Consider the following 19,727-nt stretch of genomic DNA (forward strand, 5'->3'; position numbering starts at 1 on the left):
AGGCCATGCTTGGTGTTTGGATCAAAACAAAAGACTTAAACTTTCCAGAAATAGTTTTGCTTAAAATGTAATCACTTACTCACTCTCAAGTTATTCCAAAACTATTTGATTTTTGTGCGTCCACACATGAAAGTGGTCCATATGATAGGTGTACTTCTCCATGTCTTATGAAGACATACAAAACATTTTTGGTGAATAAAGTCGTAATTCACTGATAAAATATGTAACAGGACTCCTTGGAGTGTTAATGAAATGTTTCATTCTGATTCGGCTCAGGAGTTCATTCAACCCACTCAATCTGGATTAAGTCGCTAAATTTAGATGACCAACTTTGACCAAATTTCAGTCTGTTTCTCACTCATTCTTTTGTAAGTCCTCAGACGACTTGGAATGTAGAGTCATCTGGAATACTTTCATATCCGTTTTAAGGGTTTTTTGGATCCATTAAGCATAAATTCATCAGTACTTAAATATTGTGATTTTTTTTTGAAGTCTTCTTTAGAACTGTTCTTTTGATTAAAAAAAAAAGAAAAAAAAAAGTTATACAGGTTTAGAACAACATAAGGGTGAGCAAATGACAACTAATTACACTTGTGGGTGAACTATCCCTTTAACCATATATGTATCATATATTCAGCCAAATAAATATGCAAAGCAGCAAATGTCAGATAGTATATCTAGTGATAGTAAAGACAGATGGACAGACAGGCTTAATTTAAATCCTTCTGTGCTGGCTTAATACACTGAGTCGGTTTAATGTGTATTAAACCAGCACAGACACTGAGTCTGTGCTGGTTTAATACACTGAGTCGGTAGAGGATGGCAAACACAAGCTCAGTGGCGTCAGTGTTTCTCTCACAACTATACATTACCAAGCTTAGCCTGAATCATTTATGGAAGAAAAGACCCAACACTGATGCTACCTGATGCTAACTAAATTAAGGTTGAGGATCAAACACTTATGGCCTACAATACTGTGGCAGCCTAAACCCTTAGTTAATTATACTGGCCACTGTGTCTGGCAAAAAGCACTGTGATTCGGGACAAAGAGAAAAGAAAATAAGCAGGAAAAAAAAGGGGACAGTTAAGACACCCATCACAAGTATCCACACACCAGAACATCCAAACACTGTCAGAAGTGCATATGTTATACATACAAGCACACAGAATTGCAGATATATACTGTACACCACTCAGTCTGTCCCCCACCTCGAGTCAGAGGTAAAGCGATAAAGACAGAGAGCCAATGGAGGCTCTTCGCTATTGGTCCTCACCTCTTTAACTGACTGCAGGATGATGGGATAATGTGGTCTAAGAAAGAGAGAAGATGAAGAAAACTAGGGCATCTATAAGGAGGAGATGGAGAGGGAAGGGTCCTGTGTTTGGTAGCAGTGCACTACAGTGACTGTGTGATCAGAAAGCGTGGCTCCCAAAGTCCAACCCAGTGAGGTCAGTTCCATATCCTAAGGAAGCTGTCCCAAGAACCGGTAGCCACAGCCATGCCATCACTGGATACCCCCAAACAACTGACTCTGTTGTCATGCCCAGCTAGAACACCTTCACAGACAAAACCAACAAAAATAGCAGAGATTAGTATCATACAAATCTTATAGCACATGACTAAGATTGACTGTGCATTAGGGGTGGGAATCGCAGGGTACCTTACGATATGATACGAATCACGGTACATGGCTCACGGTACATCGATTATTGTGGTAATCTATATATTGCTAGACAATCCTATAATGATACATCATGATATCTGTCTAACTATGAAAACAAAACGCCTGTGAAAAGGTTAAGTGCAAGTTTTCTATCTTTAAGTCCAAACTGTTAGAAAATAGCACAAAAAGTTCTGTAAATTAAATTTAACATGTTAAGTAAATTAATAATTGTATTCTTTGACTTAAAAGCTTACAGTTTTCTTTATTCTATTTAAAATGTATTAAGTAGTGTAACTATTTCAATTGCTTTAAAAGTAATGTAACTGATTACATTTGATTACTTTTCTAAATTTCTAACGAATGTTTTCAATAATTTTGAAACTTTTAATGCAAGCAGGGATAACCTTACAGTAGAACTCAACACTAATTAACTTAAATCACTTAAACTAAAATTATAAATATTCATAAATAAATATTTTAAAAGCACAGCCACCACAAAATCCAACTTTTGCACCTCTTTTTACTTTGAGATTATTCTGTTAAATACAGATTTAAAATCATAAGATATACTGTAATAGCTTTCATACCACTTTTTTTTTAATCAAATCCCTGCAAAGCGATGTCAAAAAACACTGGCATCTAACAATGCCTTGGGGAAAAAAAACAGTTAATCTTAAAAAATAAAGCATATACATAATAAATCAGTTATTGAATGAGCGTGTGTGTCCTAAACTCCTGAAACATTGGTGTCTCATATTTTAGAGCAGTCAATGCAATTTGGGAAAGAAATCAATCAAATCTGTGAAAATATTCAGATGTAACCCCTTTGTAATCGTTAACATTTCCATAAGTAACTATAATTTAATTATACATTGTTTCTCAGTAACTGTAACAGATTTGTTACATTTATTTTGTCATTTAACTACATGATTACATGTAACTAGTTACTCTAGGTAAGGCTGAGCCCCTAACAGTCATCAAGGCATCAAAATGTGCAACAAACACTTGCGATACAAAATCCCATTCATAAGTTAAAATGTACTTGCCACACTCGCTCAAGTCAAGTTTAGCAATCCTACTGTATGTGTGCATTATGTACACTGAGCACTGCTGTTTAGCCAAATTCCTTTTTATTTTTGAAATAGATAAATCTTTTTATTTTATTTATATGAATTTGACTTTTGAGATTTACCAATTGTTATAATATCTATTTTGTGCTGGTCAATTATGAACAATAGTTATATTTGAACTTCTAGCAAAAACTTGAGAATTGCGTGGAGCCGAAAGGCCGATGCTGCAAATATTTGAATGGCTCCTCCCCTATTCTCACTCTAAACTTTTGCTAAAACGCGAGAACCCTGTAAACATATATACTGTATATAGCAGTAGAGCTATTAGAGTGGTTCCTCGTCCTTCCCCATCTTCATAGAGAACACGGTTCATGGTTGCTCAGAGCCCTTTGGAAAGAAGGAGAAAATGGCACAGCCACGATTTCCATGCATTTTTAGATGATGGGAGTAGGAAAAACTATTCAAAAACGCCTTACTGTATTAATTATTTGGGCCAGTGTGGAAAAGGACAATGATAGATTGTCATAGATACTTTTTCCCACCCCTACGGTCTATGTAGATCACATATGTTCAGGGTTCCTCCCAGGGAAAAAAAAAAAAAAGTTAAGATTTGCTAAATTGTACACTGCTGTCATTCAACTATATAAACACTAGTTTGAAGTAATGAGATTTAATGTGATTTCTGTTAGCCTTATCTTGTCTAATAAGCTGCTGAGCATGTTCATAACCTTTTCAGTCTGCTGATACACTAATTAAACAAACTAGGAAAGTTCCACAAAACAATTATGTAATGCTAATACCTGCACGCTCTCCCTTTAGAGTATCCCATACATTGCAGTTGAAGTCATCATAGCCAGCAAGCAGCAGGCGGCCACTCTTAGAGAAGGCCACGGAAGTGATGCCGCAGATAATGTTGTCATGCGAATACATCATCAGTTCCTGGTCTGCGCGAAGGTCAAACAAACGACAAGTGGCGTCGTCCGAGCCTGTGGTGAACGCATTACCATTTGGGAAGAACTGAAAAAATGAGCACAATTGAAAATGGATATGAACATTAACAGCAAGTGTTATGAAAGCATTAAACGGGCTCAATAAACCAGTATCAAACACTGGTTAAGATTTTCTCTTCGACACTCACACTGACAGCATTTATATCAGAAACATGTCCTGTGAAAGACTGTCTGCACATTCCATCTCGGATGTCCCACAATTTTGAGGATGCATCGCAGGCACCTGACACAAAGGTCCTAGAGTCAGGGCTGAGTGACAGGCTCATCACATCTCCACTGTGCCCTGTGAATGTGGTGGTCTGCTGACCAGTCTCAATGTCCCACAGAGCACTGCAAAGGAGAATGAGAGCTGGGTCACATTCAGTACAAGATCACCAAACAAACAACTGAAACTCATATTCAGACTCTACAGGCCACCATATATGGATGGCATAAGAAAGCCTATAAGCTTTAAACTCCAAGAGATTAAAAAAAAAAAAAAAAATGATGATGCGTTACCTTCTATTGCCATATCTTAATGTCATAATGTCATAGCATAAGAAAAATCAAATACACAAATACTTCTGATAATAAAATGGCAAAAATAATAAAACTAACATTAGTTAGTTACTAACTAATAAAACTAACAAAAACAGAACTGAACTGTTCTTGTGAAATTTTCTATTATTTTTTATAGCATTTCTTGGTATCTAACAGAGCACTGTAATAAAAAAAAATGTTTTCTCAGGTTACCATAAATGTGCATAATTTAGCATCAGATAAAAATAAAATATAAATGACATTAAAATTAAAAGTTACACAATTTGATGTGCGTGCGCTGTACTGGTCTGATATAAAAAAAAATTCTCAGGTGGCTGACATGTCCACCCAAAAGAGAAAAGGTTTTGCTCAGCAAAAAAAAATTAAATTTAGCAGGATCATTGGTTGGCGGTCATCAATTACCATCCGAAGTTTGACTTACAGCAAATCAGTTCAAGCGAACAAAGACAGCATTTTTAAAGGGATCATATGATGCAATTTATGATGCAAATTTTTCCTTCCACTTTGGAGTGTTACAAGCTCTTGGTGCATTAAGAAGATCCGTAAAGTTGCAAAGACTAAAGTCTCAAATCCAAAGAGAAATTCTTTATAAAATTTAAGAAATCAACCACGCCTACCTAAAAAAGCTCATTCTAACATGGCTAGGGTTGGGCCAATAGACAATGCCATCGTCCATCGTCGATGGCCCACAGACATCACGATGTTAAGCTGACATTGTGTGATTTCACCCGTCCACTTTTATTAGGTGCAGTGATATTACGCAGTGCCTGAAAATAGTCCCCAGCAACTCTGCTATTGCTGCAACTACACAAACTAGCTGGGAAGTATTTTCAGGCACTGCGTAATATCACTGCGACTGCTGCACCCATAGTACGGCAGCAAAGTTCCTTGATTATTATGCTAGAATGAGAGTAAAGTTCCTAGCCATATTAGTCTAGAAAATCGCAACTTTAACTTTAATTTTCTGTTGGTCTTATTACACAATGTAACTACAGAAGAGACAAGTTTTAAATAGGAAAAATGTTGAAACTCTGTTGTCATGTTTGAGCGGAGATGATAACAATCTATTCAGATTCAATGATCTATACTAAGCTAAAAATGCTACCGCCAGACCCGGAGATCGGCTGAATCGATTCAAAAACGGTAAAACTCAACTCTAGGGAAGTTGGAAAATGAATTACAAATATAGTGGAGTGTTCCTTTAAAACACATAAACACACTGCATTACACAAAAAAATGTTCGTTTTAGCAACGTCGTATGACCCCTTTAGTAGTCAGGAGTCCTGCAGGTTTTCAATATTAGATTTTTTTTTTTATTTTTTTTTTTACAGAAACACTGGATGACCAATGTGCCAAGCATCACTAATAGTCTATATGTTCCATTAAAATAAATAAAATGTGTAAATAAAATGCTTGATTGTTTTGTAAAAAAATGTTGTTCTGCTTTTCAATCATTTTACATTTGAATGTATGTTAAGAGAAAGCAGCCTGGAAAGCCTGAAAAGTAATGCTGGGTACACACCAAAATATTTTTTACATCTTATAAGATTTTCAAAATTTGATACACCACAAACATGAGGATAAAAAAAAAAAATCAACAAGCTGATCCTCCATCTCTGCTGTCCACATCAATTTCACTTTGTGCTCTGCCATGACTGCTTCTGTCTTCCATCATCCCATTTTCTGATTGGATATAGTTTCGTTTCACGTGATAATCTCCAGAGCGTGCGCACGTTTGTCCTCGGGGTTCCCACCACACATCAAGATTACTGATCATAAATATTAAACATGTTGAATATTTACAGTTCCCAATATGGGCGGCTTCGACGTTCTTCTGAACAGGTTCGGACACTCATAACACACCTCACACCAAGGGAACATCTGATAAAATAATCTGTAGAACCATCAAGATATTCGGGACATGGATTGTCGGAAGGGTGGAAATCGGCCCAAAATCAGCCCCATTATCTTTTGGTGTGTACCCAGCATAAGGCTGTTCTTCAGCAGTTCAGTAAAATAGAAGAAAATATCTGAACTACTGAAATTCATTTTTTAAACTGCTGAGAGTCATTTTAACAGTTCCAGAACATTGAAAAAAAAAAAATACAATTACAATACCGTTAAAGGCAAATAATCTAGTCCAGGGGTGCCCAATCCTGTTCCTGGAGATCTACCTTCCTGCAAAGTTCAGCTCCAAGCTTGATCAAACACAACTGAAACCCAACTAATTAGGATCTGAAGGAGCACTTGATAATTACAGACAGGTGTGTTTTATCAGGGTTGGAACTGAACTCTGCAGGAAGGTAAATCTCGAGGACCAGGGTTGGATACCCCTGAACTAGTCATTCAAAGTTGCGATGCACTCACCAAGTAGTATCTCCAGAGCTGGTGACTATCTGACTATCATCCAGAAAGCGACAACACGACAAATAACCTGGTGAGGAAGAAAAAAAAATGTATATATCAGAACAGGAGTTTCAACCCACTGCATGATAAATATGAAGACCAAAGGCCGGGTCACAACAAGACGACTTCAAAGAACTAGCAGTGACAAAACCCGACGCTGTTGTCTCCTTGCTTCGGCAGAGTCTGGATAAAAAGTTTAATTTGAACATACTGTTCAGACTACGGCTGCCTGCAAAGTAAACATCTGCATTCTGCATGAGAGGAATTAGCTGTCTAAATCAGCAACTATCAAAATTATATAATTGTCATTTAAAGGAGAAACCATAATAAGGATATACGAGATACACAGATATACGAAACGTAAACAAAGCAGTGCTTGTGTACCATTTTGAATATCAGTTAACATATGTTAATAACTTTCTTCATTTTAAGCAGCTCATGTTGTTATGGAAATATTCACATATTGGAATGCTTGGGTAAGATCACATAACCACAGAACAGTCTTCTGTCTGTGCCGCCTTCATTTACTTGCCTGTTTTCATCGCTTTCATTTTAATTCTTGAGCACTGACTTGTTCACTAAACTGAACATCCAATCAGAGTTCTCATGACGACCCCAATGCCGATTCGCCTCCGATGTGAGCTCAACATGTAGAAGACACCAAACAAACTAGCCCAACAGATGCTCACCAACGGCCCGCCATTGACTGACTGGTGGCTTGGTGTGTCCCGGCACTGATGATGCTTATTCTTCTGACAGCTTACCTGTGTGTCCAGGAAGTTCTCTAGTGACTCTGACATTGCCCTCACGGGTTTTAAGGCTATAGATTGAGCAGATGTTGTCCAGGCCTCCGCAGGCTACATAATTCCCTGAGGGAGCATAGGCACAAGTCATCACCCATGATGACCTTAATGGAATGGCATGAATCTGAAAAGAAGCCAAACAAATATTGTAGCACTTGCTTTTCACATGTGTTATGAAGAATGAGAGCCAATGCTGAATTCATATACCGCATGCTACTCCTATTATTTCTGCCATATAACAAAATGGTAAAATTAGTAAGAGTACAGTCATGGCCAAAAGTTTTGAGAATTACATAAATATTAGTTTTCAAAAAGTTTGCTGCTAAACTGCTTTTAGATCTTTGTTTCAGTTGTTTCTGTGATGTACTGAAATATAATTACAAGCACTTCATAGGTTTCAAAGGCTTTTATCGACAATTACATGACATTTATGCAAAGAGTCAGTATTTGCAGTGTTGGCCCTTCTTTTTCAGGACCTCTGCAATTCGACTGGGCATGCTCTCAATCAACTTCTGGGCCAAATCCTGGCTGATAGCAACCCATTCTTTCATAATCACTTCTTGGAGTTTGTCAGAATTAGTGGGTTTTTGTTTGTCCACCCGACTCTTGAGGATTGACCACAAGTTTTCAATGGGATTAAGGTTTCCAGGCCATGGACCCAAAATTTCAACATTCTGGTCCCCGAGCCACTTAGTTATCACTTTTGCCTTATGGCACGGTGCTCCATCGTGCTGGAAAATACATTGTTCTTCACCAAACTGTTGTTGGATTGTTGGAAGAAGTTGCTGTTGGAGGGTGTTTTGGTACCATTCTTTATTCATGGCTGTGTTTTTGGGCAGAATTGTGAGTGAGCCCACTCCCTTGGATGAGAAGCAACCCCACACATGAATGGTGTCAGGATGCTTTACTGTTGGCATGACCGGACTGATGGTAGCACTCACCTTTTCTTCTCCGGACAAGCCTTTTTCCAGATGCCCCAAACAATCGGAAAGGAGCTTCATCGGAGAATATGACTTTGCCCCAGTCCTCAGCAGTCCATTCACTATACTCTCTACTTTGGAGAGAAGTGGCTTCTTTGCTGCCTTTCTTGACACCAGGCCATCTTCCAAAAGTCTTCGCCTCACTGTGCATGCAGATGCGCTCACACCTGTCTGCTGCCATTCCTGAGCAAGCTCTGCACTGGTGGCACTCCGCTCCCACAGCTGAATCCTCTTTAGGAGACGATCCTGGCGCTTGCTGGACTTTCTTGGACGCCCTGAAGCCTTCTTTACAAGAATTGAACCTCTTTCCTTGAAGTTCTTGATGATCGTATAAATTGTTGATTTAGGTGCAATCTTAGTAGCCACAATATCCTTGCCTGTGAAGCCATTTTTATGCAACGCAATGATGGCTGCACGCGTTTATTTGCAGGTCACCATGGTTAACAATGGAAGAACAATGATTTCAAGCATCACCCTCCTTTTAACACGTCAAGTCTGCCATTCTAACCCAATCAGCCTGACATAATGATCTCCAGATCTACTGAAATGATCTCAGCAGGTCCTTTAATGACAGCAATGAAATGCAGTGGAAAGGTTTTTTTGGGATTAAGTTAATTTTCATGGCAAAGAAGGACTATGCAATTCATCTGATCACTCTTCATAACATTCTGGAGTATATGCAAATTGCTATTATAAAAACTTAAGCAGCAACTTTTCCAATTTCAAATATTTATGTAATTCTCAAAACTTTTGGCCACGACTGTACTATGCGAGTAGTATGCTATGGTTCCAAATTCAGTACAAGAGCCAGGATGTACCGCAAATCCTCCTAGGGGTTTGGAGCACCAAGAACCTTAGTATATGACAGAACTTATATGCAACCTACCAATTTCATTTTGATGATTTTAGAATTTTATGATTTACATTAGCGTTTTAGCTTCTACAAAATTTAGGTTAAATTATTTACATTTAAATTTACTACAATACTTTATTAATCTTTAAAACTATATATACATTTCATCATTATATCATTATATTTGTGACATAGTTATTATATTCTTTGGTAATAAAGCTGTGCATTTTAGATATATTCACTTGTTTGGCTGGACTAACCTTGTTTGTGGTGTAGCTGTCCCAAATGATGAGTTTGCCATCTTGTGAGGCACTAACTAGTAACCTTCAAGTTAAAAAAAAAAAAAAAGTGGGGGAGGGGTTAAAGAGTAAAGCACTGTTCATAGTACACATTACAGATGTGTAGTAAAAATACTACAAGGTGACCATCCAGACAATGATTGATGCTTATAACATGCACAAACATGGCAAATGCTTATGATAATTAATGACAAACACTGCAAGCAAATATGGACAAAAACTCCACCCATCTAACAATGGCGTCTCCTGCCTAAAGCACAGGTGGAGAAGGGGTGGATGATAGAGGGAGAAGAGAAGGGAGGAAAAGAAAGACTGGAGCAGGAGGCAGCCTACATAATCCGAGAACACCCCTGAGTTGTGAGAGGCCTACTGAATTATTTATTGAGTGTACACTGACAGAGGTGCAGGGTTCCTCTGAGAGTGCCCATCCTCCAGCCCACTCAATCTCTTTCTGCCAACTGACCTAGAATCAGTAGCCCAGTGCATGGCGTAGATTTTGGCTAAATGGCCTCGGAGTGTCCGCCTCGTTCTCATCTGGATCCTACCAACTGAATCCAGACCAGCTGTAATCTAAACACACACAGACTTCTTAATTTATAGTGACATTATAAAGCAAGCAGGGGACATTTCATCAATCCAAGGTGTGCTAATGATCACTCAAATGTGGGGAAAAAGAGCTGTATTTGTTGATTTGTTTAATGGCAATTATCTAAAATTAACATAGCACTGACAGAAGTGCAGAATTAAACTGCTTTAAAATGTACAAGAGCCATCTCTTCCAACATAAAAATAAATAATCCAAACAGAAATTATGAAATCTTAAATCACCAAAGCCGCCAGGCAGGGGCTGAACGTTTAAATTTTGATGGAGGACTTGGCATGTAAGAGGTTGTTTAATATTTCAGTACACTTAAGAGCAAGTTCAGCATGTACGTCAGCAGCCAATTTGCATGTCTGTGCTGAGCTCAGAGAACAGGTGAACATAGATATTCCCCATAGACATGCGATAGACCAAAACTGCTCTTATAAGGAGGGGGACCCAGCAGGGATGGTGGCAGAGCTGCTTACCTGGGACAGGCTGGAGTCGCTGCATGCTTTCCTGGCATCCTGCAATAAGAACAGCAGCATGTAAGAGTGCAGTCATTCTACTGAACAGGCAGAGGAAAACACATGCATTCTATTTCCTGGCACACAGGAATACATAAACTATATAAAAAAAAATGAAAAATTTAAACTATTCCAATTAACAAAGTTGATGTACAGTAGGTTAAATGCCGATTACCAGCCGCTAGGGGTGGGAAATACAATCAAAACCTTATATCATGATATGAGTCATTTTATTTCACAATAATGGTATATCTCACAATATAGTTTTTTCCTTTAAGGAAGGTTTTTATGGTATCAAAATGATATCATCATCAATTTCAATATCATCAATACAAGCTTAACTAAGTAAAAAAAAGGGGGGGGGGCATCACCAAGCTTACTGAAGACAAGTAAACAGTGATGGATAAAATAAGAACAAAGAAACTAATTAGCAGCAATAGGACAAGAAATTACATATTCTAAAGTTGCAAGATTTTTTTGGACACTCAATTTTGGAACTGGTTCAAGGAGACAACTACCTCTACTACTACTTGTGATACATTCTTGTTCAGGATGCTTTGATGGATAGAAAGTATTAAAAGATTTCTATTTTTCTTCGTAAAAGTCTGATGATTTATTGCATCCTTGTTAAATAAAGGAAAAATAAATGTATGCTGTGTGAAATAACACAGCTCAGGATTTTTCACAACTCCTTTAATCAAAATCCGATGGCTCCTGAGTCATTTCCACAATTCACACAGCTGCTTTTAGTAATTCAGTGGTTCTCAACTCCGGTCCTGGGGACCTACTACTCTGCACATTTTGTCTCTCTTTTCTGATACACTCCATTCAATCAATGGATCTCTCTCCTAACGAGCTGAGAATCTGAATCAGATTTTTAAACAAGGGAGACATCCCTTATATTCACACGCTGGCAAGACATAATTACAACGTAAGGTGCGTTAAAGTCACTTTGGTAAAGAATGTGTATCGGTATTTTTACATTTTTGTTATGAAGGTGCTGTAAACTAAATACATTTTAATGTAACTGTACAATACTATCGTATTTTAAAGATGCAACATATATAGTTTTAAAGAAAAAAAAAAAACGTCAATACAGACGCTACATATACAGGTCCTTCTCAAAAAATTAGCATATTGTCATAAAGTTCATTATTTTCCATAATGTAATGATAAAAATTAAACTTTCATATATTTTAGATTCATTGCACACCAACTGAAATATTTCAGGTCTTTTATTGTTTTAATACTGATGATTTTGGCATACAGCTCATGAAAACCCAAAATTCCTATCTCAAAAAATCAGCATATCATGAAAAGGTTCTCTAAACAAGCTATTAACCTAATCATCTGAATCAACTAATTAACTCTAAACACCTGCAAAAGATTCCTGAGGCTTTAAAAAACTCCCAGCCTGGTTCATTACTCAAAACCGCAATCATGGGTAAGACTGCCGACCTGACTGCTGTCCAGAAGGCCATCATTGACACCCTCAAGCGAGAGGGTAAGACACAGAAAGAAATTTCTGAACGAATAGGCTGTTCCCAGAGTGCTGTATCAAGGCACCTCAGTGGGAAGTCTGTGGGAAGGAAAAAGTGTGGCAAAAAACGCTGCACAACGAGAAGAGGTGACCGGACCCTGAGGAAGATTGTGGAGAAGGATCGATTCCAGACCTTGGGGGACCTGCGGAAGCAGTGGACTGAGTCTGGAGTAGAAACATCCAGAGCCACCGTGCACAGGCGTGTGCAGGAAATGGGCTACAGGTGCCGCATTCCCCAGGTCAAGCCACCTTTGAACCAGAAACAGCGGCAGAAGCGCCTGACCTGGGCTACAGAGAAGCAGCACTGGACTTTTGGACAAATTTAGCATGTCATTCGGAAATCAAGGTGCCAGAGTCTGGAGGAAGACTGGGGAGAAGGAAATGCCAAAATACCTGAAGTCCAGTGTCAAGTACCTACAGTCAGTGATGGTCTGGGGTGCCATGTCAGCTGCTGGTGTTGGTCCACTGTGTTTTATCAAGGGCAGGGTCAATGCAGCTAGCTATCAGGAGATTTTGGAGCACTTCATGCTTCCATCTGCTGAAAAGCTTTATGGAGATGAAGATTTCGTTTTTCAGCACGACCTGGCACCTGCTCACAGTGCAAATACCACTGGTAAATGGTTTACTGACCATGGTATTACTGTGCTCAATTGGCCTGCCAACTCTCCTGACCTGAACCCCATAGAGAATCTGTGGGATATTGTGAAGAGAAAGTTTAGAGATGCAAGACCCAACACTCTGGATGAGCTTAAGGCCGCTATCGAAGCATCCTGGGCCTCCATAACACCTCAGCAGTGCCATAGGCTGATTGCCTCCATGCCACGCCGCATTGAAGCAGTCATTTCTGCAAAAGGATTCCCGACCAAGTATTGAGTGCATAACTGAACATAATTATTTGAAGGTTGACTTTTTTTGTATTAAAAACACTTTTCTTTTATTGGTCGGATGAAATATGCTAATTTTTTGAGACAGGCATTTTGGGTTTTCATGAGCTGAATTCCAAAATCATCAGTATTAAAACAATAAAAGACCTGAAATATTTCAGTTGGTGTGCAATGAATCTAAAATATATGAAAGTTTGATTTTTATCATTACATAATGGAAAATAATGAACTTCATGACAATATGCTAATTTTTTGAGAAGGACCTGTATATAGTTTTTGGCTGCATCCATTGCATCCAACATGTTTTCTCACTGACAAGCCCCCGCCTCAAACTGAGGACTTGACAGAAATTTTGAGCTTCCATTTATTAATCATAAATTTGTTGTGGTGCTCATGTGCAATCAACTCAAATACAATCTTTTCAACATGACTTGAAAGAACCAATGTAAAATTAGCCAAAAGGTCTAACTGAAGGAGTGGCAAAATCTTTTGAGCTGACCAGAAAGGACATTAGTTCTTACTCTGATCTGATTGCGCAGCTGCTCTGCCTCCTGCCGCAACTGCTCCAGCTCACTCATGGTCCAGCAAGCGTTTCACTCCTTCTCCCAACTTTGACAAAAGACAAAAACCTGCAATGCACACACAAGAACCAAGTCACATTAAGAAGTCAATAAAGGACTGCTTAATAAAAGAGCACTCAGGCTGGATTAATAATTTAAGCCACTCATGCAAACAATTTCCATATATTAATTTGATTTTCATGCCACAGGTCCCACAGACCTAGTAAGACCCACTGGATAAAGTTTGTGAAGAACACAGAAAGTGCTCAAGTAGCATCAATCTTTTTACTAGACTGAATAGAACTAGGAACTGTATCATATAATTCAGTAGAGGAACCAAACACTCAAGCTGTTGCACTGCCATCTGAGAGCTGGGCACGCTGTGCTCCTTTGTTTAATGAGGGGTAGCACTGCTTGGCACTTGGCACTGCCTACTTGTTGATTTGCCTAAATTTGAGCTAACACCACCCCAATAAGGAGGTTATACTGTATCCTGTATGATACTCACTCAAAGGTTAGCAAAACTGAACAGTTAGTGCAACTATAATATCAATACAGTTGGTAAATAACGGGACATCAAATCTTTTCATTATAAGGATTTCACACACAAGCAAATTTTAGAACTGAGCATATCTTTTAAAAATCTAAGCTTTTTCAGATTTTGCGTTTTAATTTTGCCATGTTTTCCATGACTCAGTTAACCTTACCTATAGCTTTCAGTCTTACTTCAGCCTAAAAGCAAATGCAGAGTAACTGAATAAAATGCATAGGGACCTGTCACATTAGTGGTTTGACACAATATGTGAATACCCATTGAGATCACTGAGGTTTACCCTGACCTCTGTGAAATCTACATTTCAGCATAAGTACTTTTAGGGAAGCAATGTAGCATGACTGCAAGCAATGCTGCTAAAAACAGGAAGGCTGCTGGTCCCAACCCTAGTAAACCACATTACAGGAAAAGTAAGCAATGATCAGTATGCATTTTAAGTAAAGAACTTTCCATAATAAAACACTGTACACATTAACTGAGACATAATATTAGGAATAACATACACAAAAAAACTCAGGTTAATTATAATAAGGGAGTTGGAAGAAATATTTAAAAATGATCGAACTAGCTGGATTGACATTTTAATTCAAAATGTAATATGTACATCGGATAGTCTGATAAATCCTACTTAATCCAGATGCGTTAATCCCTTATTTAACCTGACACTTGCAGCCTGTTAAACCAGTCGCGATAAACGCGATAAAATATCTACAAAGAAACGACAATTTAGCCCGTTAATTGTTACATTCGTGTTGTTCATAGAGTTTAATGCGATTAAATATAATGCTAACATTACGTTACATTTCTCTTTATTTCAAGGTAATTTAGCGAACTGTTTTGACAACAGATTCAATACCACGTTGCACTAAACAGAAACCTCCCCTATAAGACACCATTTACGCGAGGCAAAAAAGGTCTAAAAGAACCTTTCCCTGTAGATTTGTCACCCAAGTTAATCACAGCGTTAAATTATGATTTGTTTGGGTTAGCCAAGTGGCTAGCATACGGCGAGTGTATCAATCAGTCACTTCAGACCACCACACAAACATTGACACATTACCTGATGCAACAACACTACAGAATCCTCCAACCGCCTGTAAGGGTGAGCAAATTCCTTATTTCAAAATATTAACGCACCCATTTCGTATTATTTATATATATATAAAAAAACAACGAACCCGGAGTCAAATTTACTAGTTTCAAGGCAATTCACATAGCGATTACCACACCCATACTGATATTGAGAGCATGGCAACAATTGGATGAAGGGGGAAAATTAATTATTTTAGTGTTTTTTTAACAGAAGATATTCAGTGTCCTTGTGTAAATCTGAGTGTATGATGTCTCTTATTGCTTTTTATAGTATATTATCATGAGGACAATGTATTTTTATCAAAATAGTTTGAGATTTGTCAACGCCTACCTACTCAGGTCACCCGCGCTTGAAATGGTTCTGGCTATCAGCTTCCTCAATTATAAAAATGACTGAAGTAGTTTGATACATGTGGATACAGTGCCAAAGTCATTTGATTTTTTTAACGATATGCAGACCTAGAAGAAAAAATCTTTGAAAATAGACATGAGAATAAAAATAAAATTAAAAATTAAACACATGACTGAGTTAATCTTTAATCTACTAATTTCAGTAATTATTAAAAACATGCTGATCAGTGATATAAATTGTACAGCAAATGGTTTTTATTTGTACTTTGTCACAGGATATATTCAAAAGATTCCCACTTATTTAAATCCACAGGGTACATTTGGGTGGTTGCCAATTTTCCACTTGTCAGAGTGAGTTTTATTTCAGAGGCAATTTGTTCATAAAAAATAAGAATACATGAATAATAATAATAAATATAATAATATATTCATATATTATTAAGTTTGACTGCAATTATCATATAATATTTATGGTCAATATACAAATTTGCATTAGGCAGTAGTGACACGAATGAAGCCATCTGTGGCATGCCATGGGTTAACAAATGCAAACTACACAATCACTACTTCATTGTCTCACTCCTGCTGATCTATAATGACTCTGTCTAGAGCCCTTAAAGGAGTAATTAAGTTACAAAACCAGTATTAAGTGACATTTAGTATTACCTAGTATGCTGAAGTCCACTGGTGAGAGATCGATCAGTGTAAGCACCCGGCTCCCTCAGTAGAGTATGTGCTGATGGGAGCACTGTCACCAGGATAAGCAGTGGGGACTTTAGTTTACAGCCAGCACGTCTACACTGAGAGCTGCTGGTGACAAGGTGGGGCTGCATGGGGGAGGCTGAACAGTTAAAGTGGGAAGATGAGGTCTTAAAGAGACAGTAGATGTCACTGTCTGTTCAGTTGGTCAGTGTCATAACTGAGAATGTGTTAAACAGAACAATAAGGACTGTCCTGTGCATTTAATAATTAACCATTTGTTCACATTATCTGTGCGTACATACAAAAGCTACAATGATTCCGGAATGCGGGATCTCTAGGTAATAAAAGCCTGTCAATAATTTATTAAATTGGAAAGCTTTTCCATGTAGTGCATTGTCAACACTTTCATTTCAAGTGCTTCATTGAATCGCTTGCCGTTAATTGTTTATATTCACAGACAAATTTGTACTGAATTTGCTGACTAAAACATGCCCACTAGCTTGATTTATCACATCCTGCTGCACTAGATGAACATCATATTTGCATTAATGTATCACATTTGATATAAGTTAAAAAACTGCTAATTGAAAACAGCTCAAATATCACAAAAACCAAATCAGCCTTGACAGTGAAAAGTCAAATTAAGGGCTGAGAATTTCAACACACACACTATATCCATCCAAAGTTACTGACAGCACTAAAGGGATTCCAGTTACAAAGGAAGTATTTTGAGTCATTATATATCTGAGGATGATATGACAGGTCATGAAACATGAACCTGCCAAGTCATCCACCTCACATCCTCGCTGTTCCCTAAAATCCTAAAGAAATCCATAAGCTAATTTAAGCCATTCTCCTTTTCAAACACACAGCTTTATTACATTACCTTGTTGATGTAAGGTGTCGACTTGGATAACCCATATCAAAACCAATGCTTACAGTATTTAAGGCCATCCAAGGTTGTGTCTTAATTTGTGTATGATATAATATAATGGTTTAAAGGTTACATTTGTACCACTGCTTTACTTCAGAGAAGGAAAGCAGTGTTCAGTATGTGCCTGTTGGGGGTGCTCCTGTAACACCATTTCTAAACCATTTAAAGGTCAGGGATCACCATGTGCCCTTAATTTTGAAATGAAACAAAGAGACATAATCATATTTCAGATCTTTTAAAATACAGCTTTAATAAATTGGTTATAAATACATCTTGATTATGTTACATGTTAATGTAGGAGAGATTGAAAGAGACATGCATACATTTTATGACTGTTCATTTCATGAAATAATCTATTTCAGAAATAAATAAATAAATAAATAAATACATTTCCTTCTGCATTCTACAATTTTAGTCAGTAATTATATTCATAGTTTCATAACAGCTCTGGTCATAGCAAAACTAGTGTGGTTTACTACAAGACAAGTGTCATCAATGCCCGCATACTGTGCTCATACATGTTTCATTTCATTTCATGATTTGAAATATTGTCATATATATATATATATATATATATATATATATATATATATATATATATATATATATATATATATATAGTATGTTTGTGTTGGAATTTTGGTCCGTCAAAAAAATGTGTATTAATAGTCGTTACATTCACTTTAGAATTAAAATATGGGACCATAAAAAGAGGGAAATCTATTTTGTGTATCATACATGCAATCATCAGATTTCCCAAATCGTTTGTAATATTTAAACTGAATGTGCAATCTAATGAAGCAACTTTATCTGTCTTTGCCCAAAATTATTAAGGTTATTAATGCTACTTATGTCTTTAAACACTGTTTCTTGTTCAATGCCCTTCAATTATCTCAGCTAACTCCTATTACACCGACTTTACTAATAATGCATAGTGGCAAAATTATAAAGACACAAAAGATTTTTGGTAATTTTAGCCTAAAAAAAAACAAACAAACAAAACAGCAATGCTAGTTTGCATAGTTATGTCTTCAATGAAAATATCCAGCCTATTAGTATATAAAGGAGCTGAAATCATAACTGTTCTAGAACATGGCTTCTTTATCTCTATAGGCTAAAGCGATTTCAGTCACATGAAATGCACTTCAAACTTACCAGGCCAAACAACAGAAATGTATGACCAAATGTTGTTCATAGATTTGTGAATGTATTTAATCCTTTTAAACATTTGGGCTAACGGTCTTACATAAACTCACTCACTTTCAACATGATACTGATTTTGCTGTGACCTTTCATGCAGAGTCTTTGAAGTTGCTCCCCACTGAGCCCTGATCCAGAATGCCCTGGAGCACACGGCATTAAAAGGAGCTTGCTGGAAGACAGATGGCCCAGGGAACATGCCCTGCTCACACACCTGGGCACAGATCACCCTGAAAGGGTGTTGTGCCCTAAAGTGAAATTCAGCTAGCATTATTCCTCGCACTGAATTGGCCTCACTGTGTTTAACAGAGAATTAAATGACTTTATATATGGCTATACTTTTATCAGCTAAACAACAATGCCACCTTGTGGTGAGACATATAAATTACCATTGAAAGATGAACATTAAAAACAAAAGTTGAACTAAGATTCTTCAGAACTGGCCATTATAAATAGCTAGGTTTTAGAAAGGATTAATATTCAGTTCTAATCCACAAACTAAACTAAATTCCTCCTATATTCCTCCTCCAAGGTTTGGTTCCTTTTTCTCAGATATACAAAGTTTTCAGATAAACTTAAAAATATTACAGTAAAATATAACTAAATTCAAGAGAAAAAAAAAGTGCTTTTGCTCTCACTCTCTTTGACATTTATTCCTCTACTTTCAAAACCCATCACTTACCTATTCTGTTTGTGCTCTATGCAATATAAACAGCCTCTTCAGTGGCCTCTGAAGACAAAGTCTGTCCAAATATACAACAAAATTAACTGTGCATACATTGCATATCAAATTGACATCCCATAGTCATTAGAGCCTAACATTGTGCCTACTATACGTGAAGGATAGATATCACAGGTCCAAGTTTAATCACATGTCCATGTTGAAGGCCCTCATTAGGAGGTCCAGATCTCCCACACTGGCTGCCTGGAAAAGTTCTGGTTGGTTCATGAGGGAGAGGGCAATCCGCAGAGCTGCCCAGATGTTGCTGGACATCCCCTGATGACTCCTGCTCTTTCTTTGCTGGTGCAGAGCTGTCAGGAAGTTGTTCACTGCCTCCCTGCAAGAGAGTCAAACATGGTAATGTAAATGTTTTGTTAATGTTTTTAGCATATTTATATCCACACTAAGGAGACAAACAGTTCTTTCCCATTAACCCATGCTCAGTGGTCCGGTTCATT

General features: G+C 37.5%; 2 protein-coding genes across 3 annotated transcripts in view; both read right to left on the minus strand.

Moving 5' to 3' along the window:
* Nucleotides 1–1,263: 1,263 nt before the first annotated feature.
* On the minus strand, nucleotides 1,264–16,522 carry LOC132096710 (guanine nucleotide-binding protein subunit beta-4). Of its 2 annotated transcripts, none has more exons than XM_059502256.1 (10): nucleotides 16,379–16,522; nucleotides 13,678–13,785; nucleotides 10,694–10,732; nucleotides 10,089–10,195; nucleotides 9,587–9,650; nucleotides 7,455–7,617; nucleotides 6,652–6,718; nucleotides 3,873–4,074; nucleotides 3,535–3,751; nucleotides 1,264–1,557 (listed from the first exon to the last, which is right to left on the minus strand). In XM_059502256.1, exons 2-10 carry the CDS (start codon nucleotides 13,732–13,734, stop codon nucleotides 1,451–1,453), a joined length of 1,023 nt encoding a protein of 340 aa, XP_059358239.1. In that variant the 5' UTR covers nucleotides 13,735–13,785; nucleotides 16,379–16,522; the 3' UTR covers nucleotides 1,264–1,450. The 2 variants fall into 2 exon arrangements, with proteins under 2 accessions (XP_059358239.1, XP_059358238.1); XM_059502255.1 differs by lacking the exon at nucleotides 16,379–16,522 and adding an exon at nucleotides 15,330–15,500.
* Nucleotides 16,523–17,582: 1,060 nt separating this feature from the next.
* The window catches only part of pex5lb (peroxisomal biogenesis factor 5-like b), a 57,339-nt gene continuing 55,194 nt past the window's right edge, over nucleotides 17,583–19,727 (minus strand). Inside the window, exon 15 of the mRNA XM_059501004.1 lies at nucleotides 17,583–19,606. Coding sequence (XP_059356987.1) covers nucleotides 19,417–19,606 — 190 coding nt within the window. The 3' untranslated portion in view covers nucleotides 17,583–19,416. The remainder of the gene's footprint in view (nucleotides 19,607–19,727) is intronic.

This window comes from Carassius carassius, chromosome 20 (genome assembly GCF_963082965.1).
Source record: "Carassius carassius chromosome 20, fCarCar2.1, whole genome shotgun sequence".
Lineage (NCBI taxonomy): Eukaryota > Metazoa > Chordata > Actinopteri > Cypriniformes > Cyprinidae > Carassius > Carassius carassius.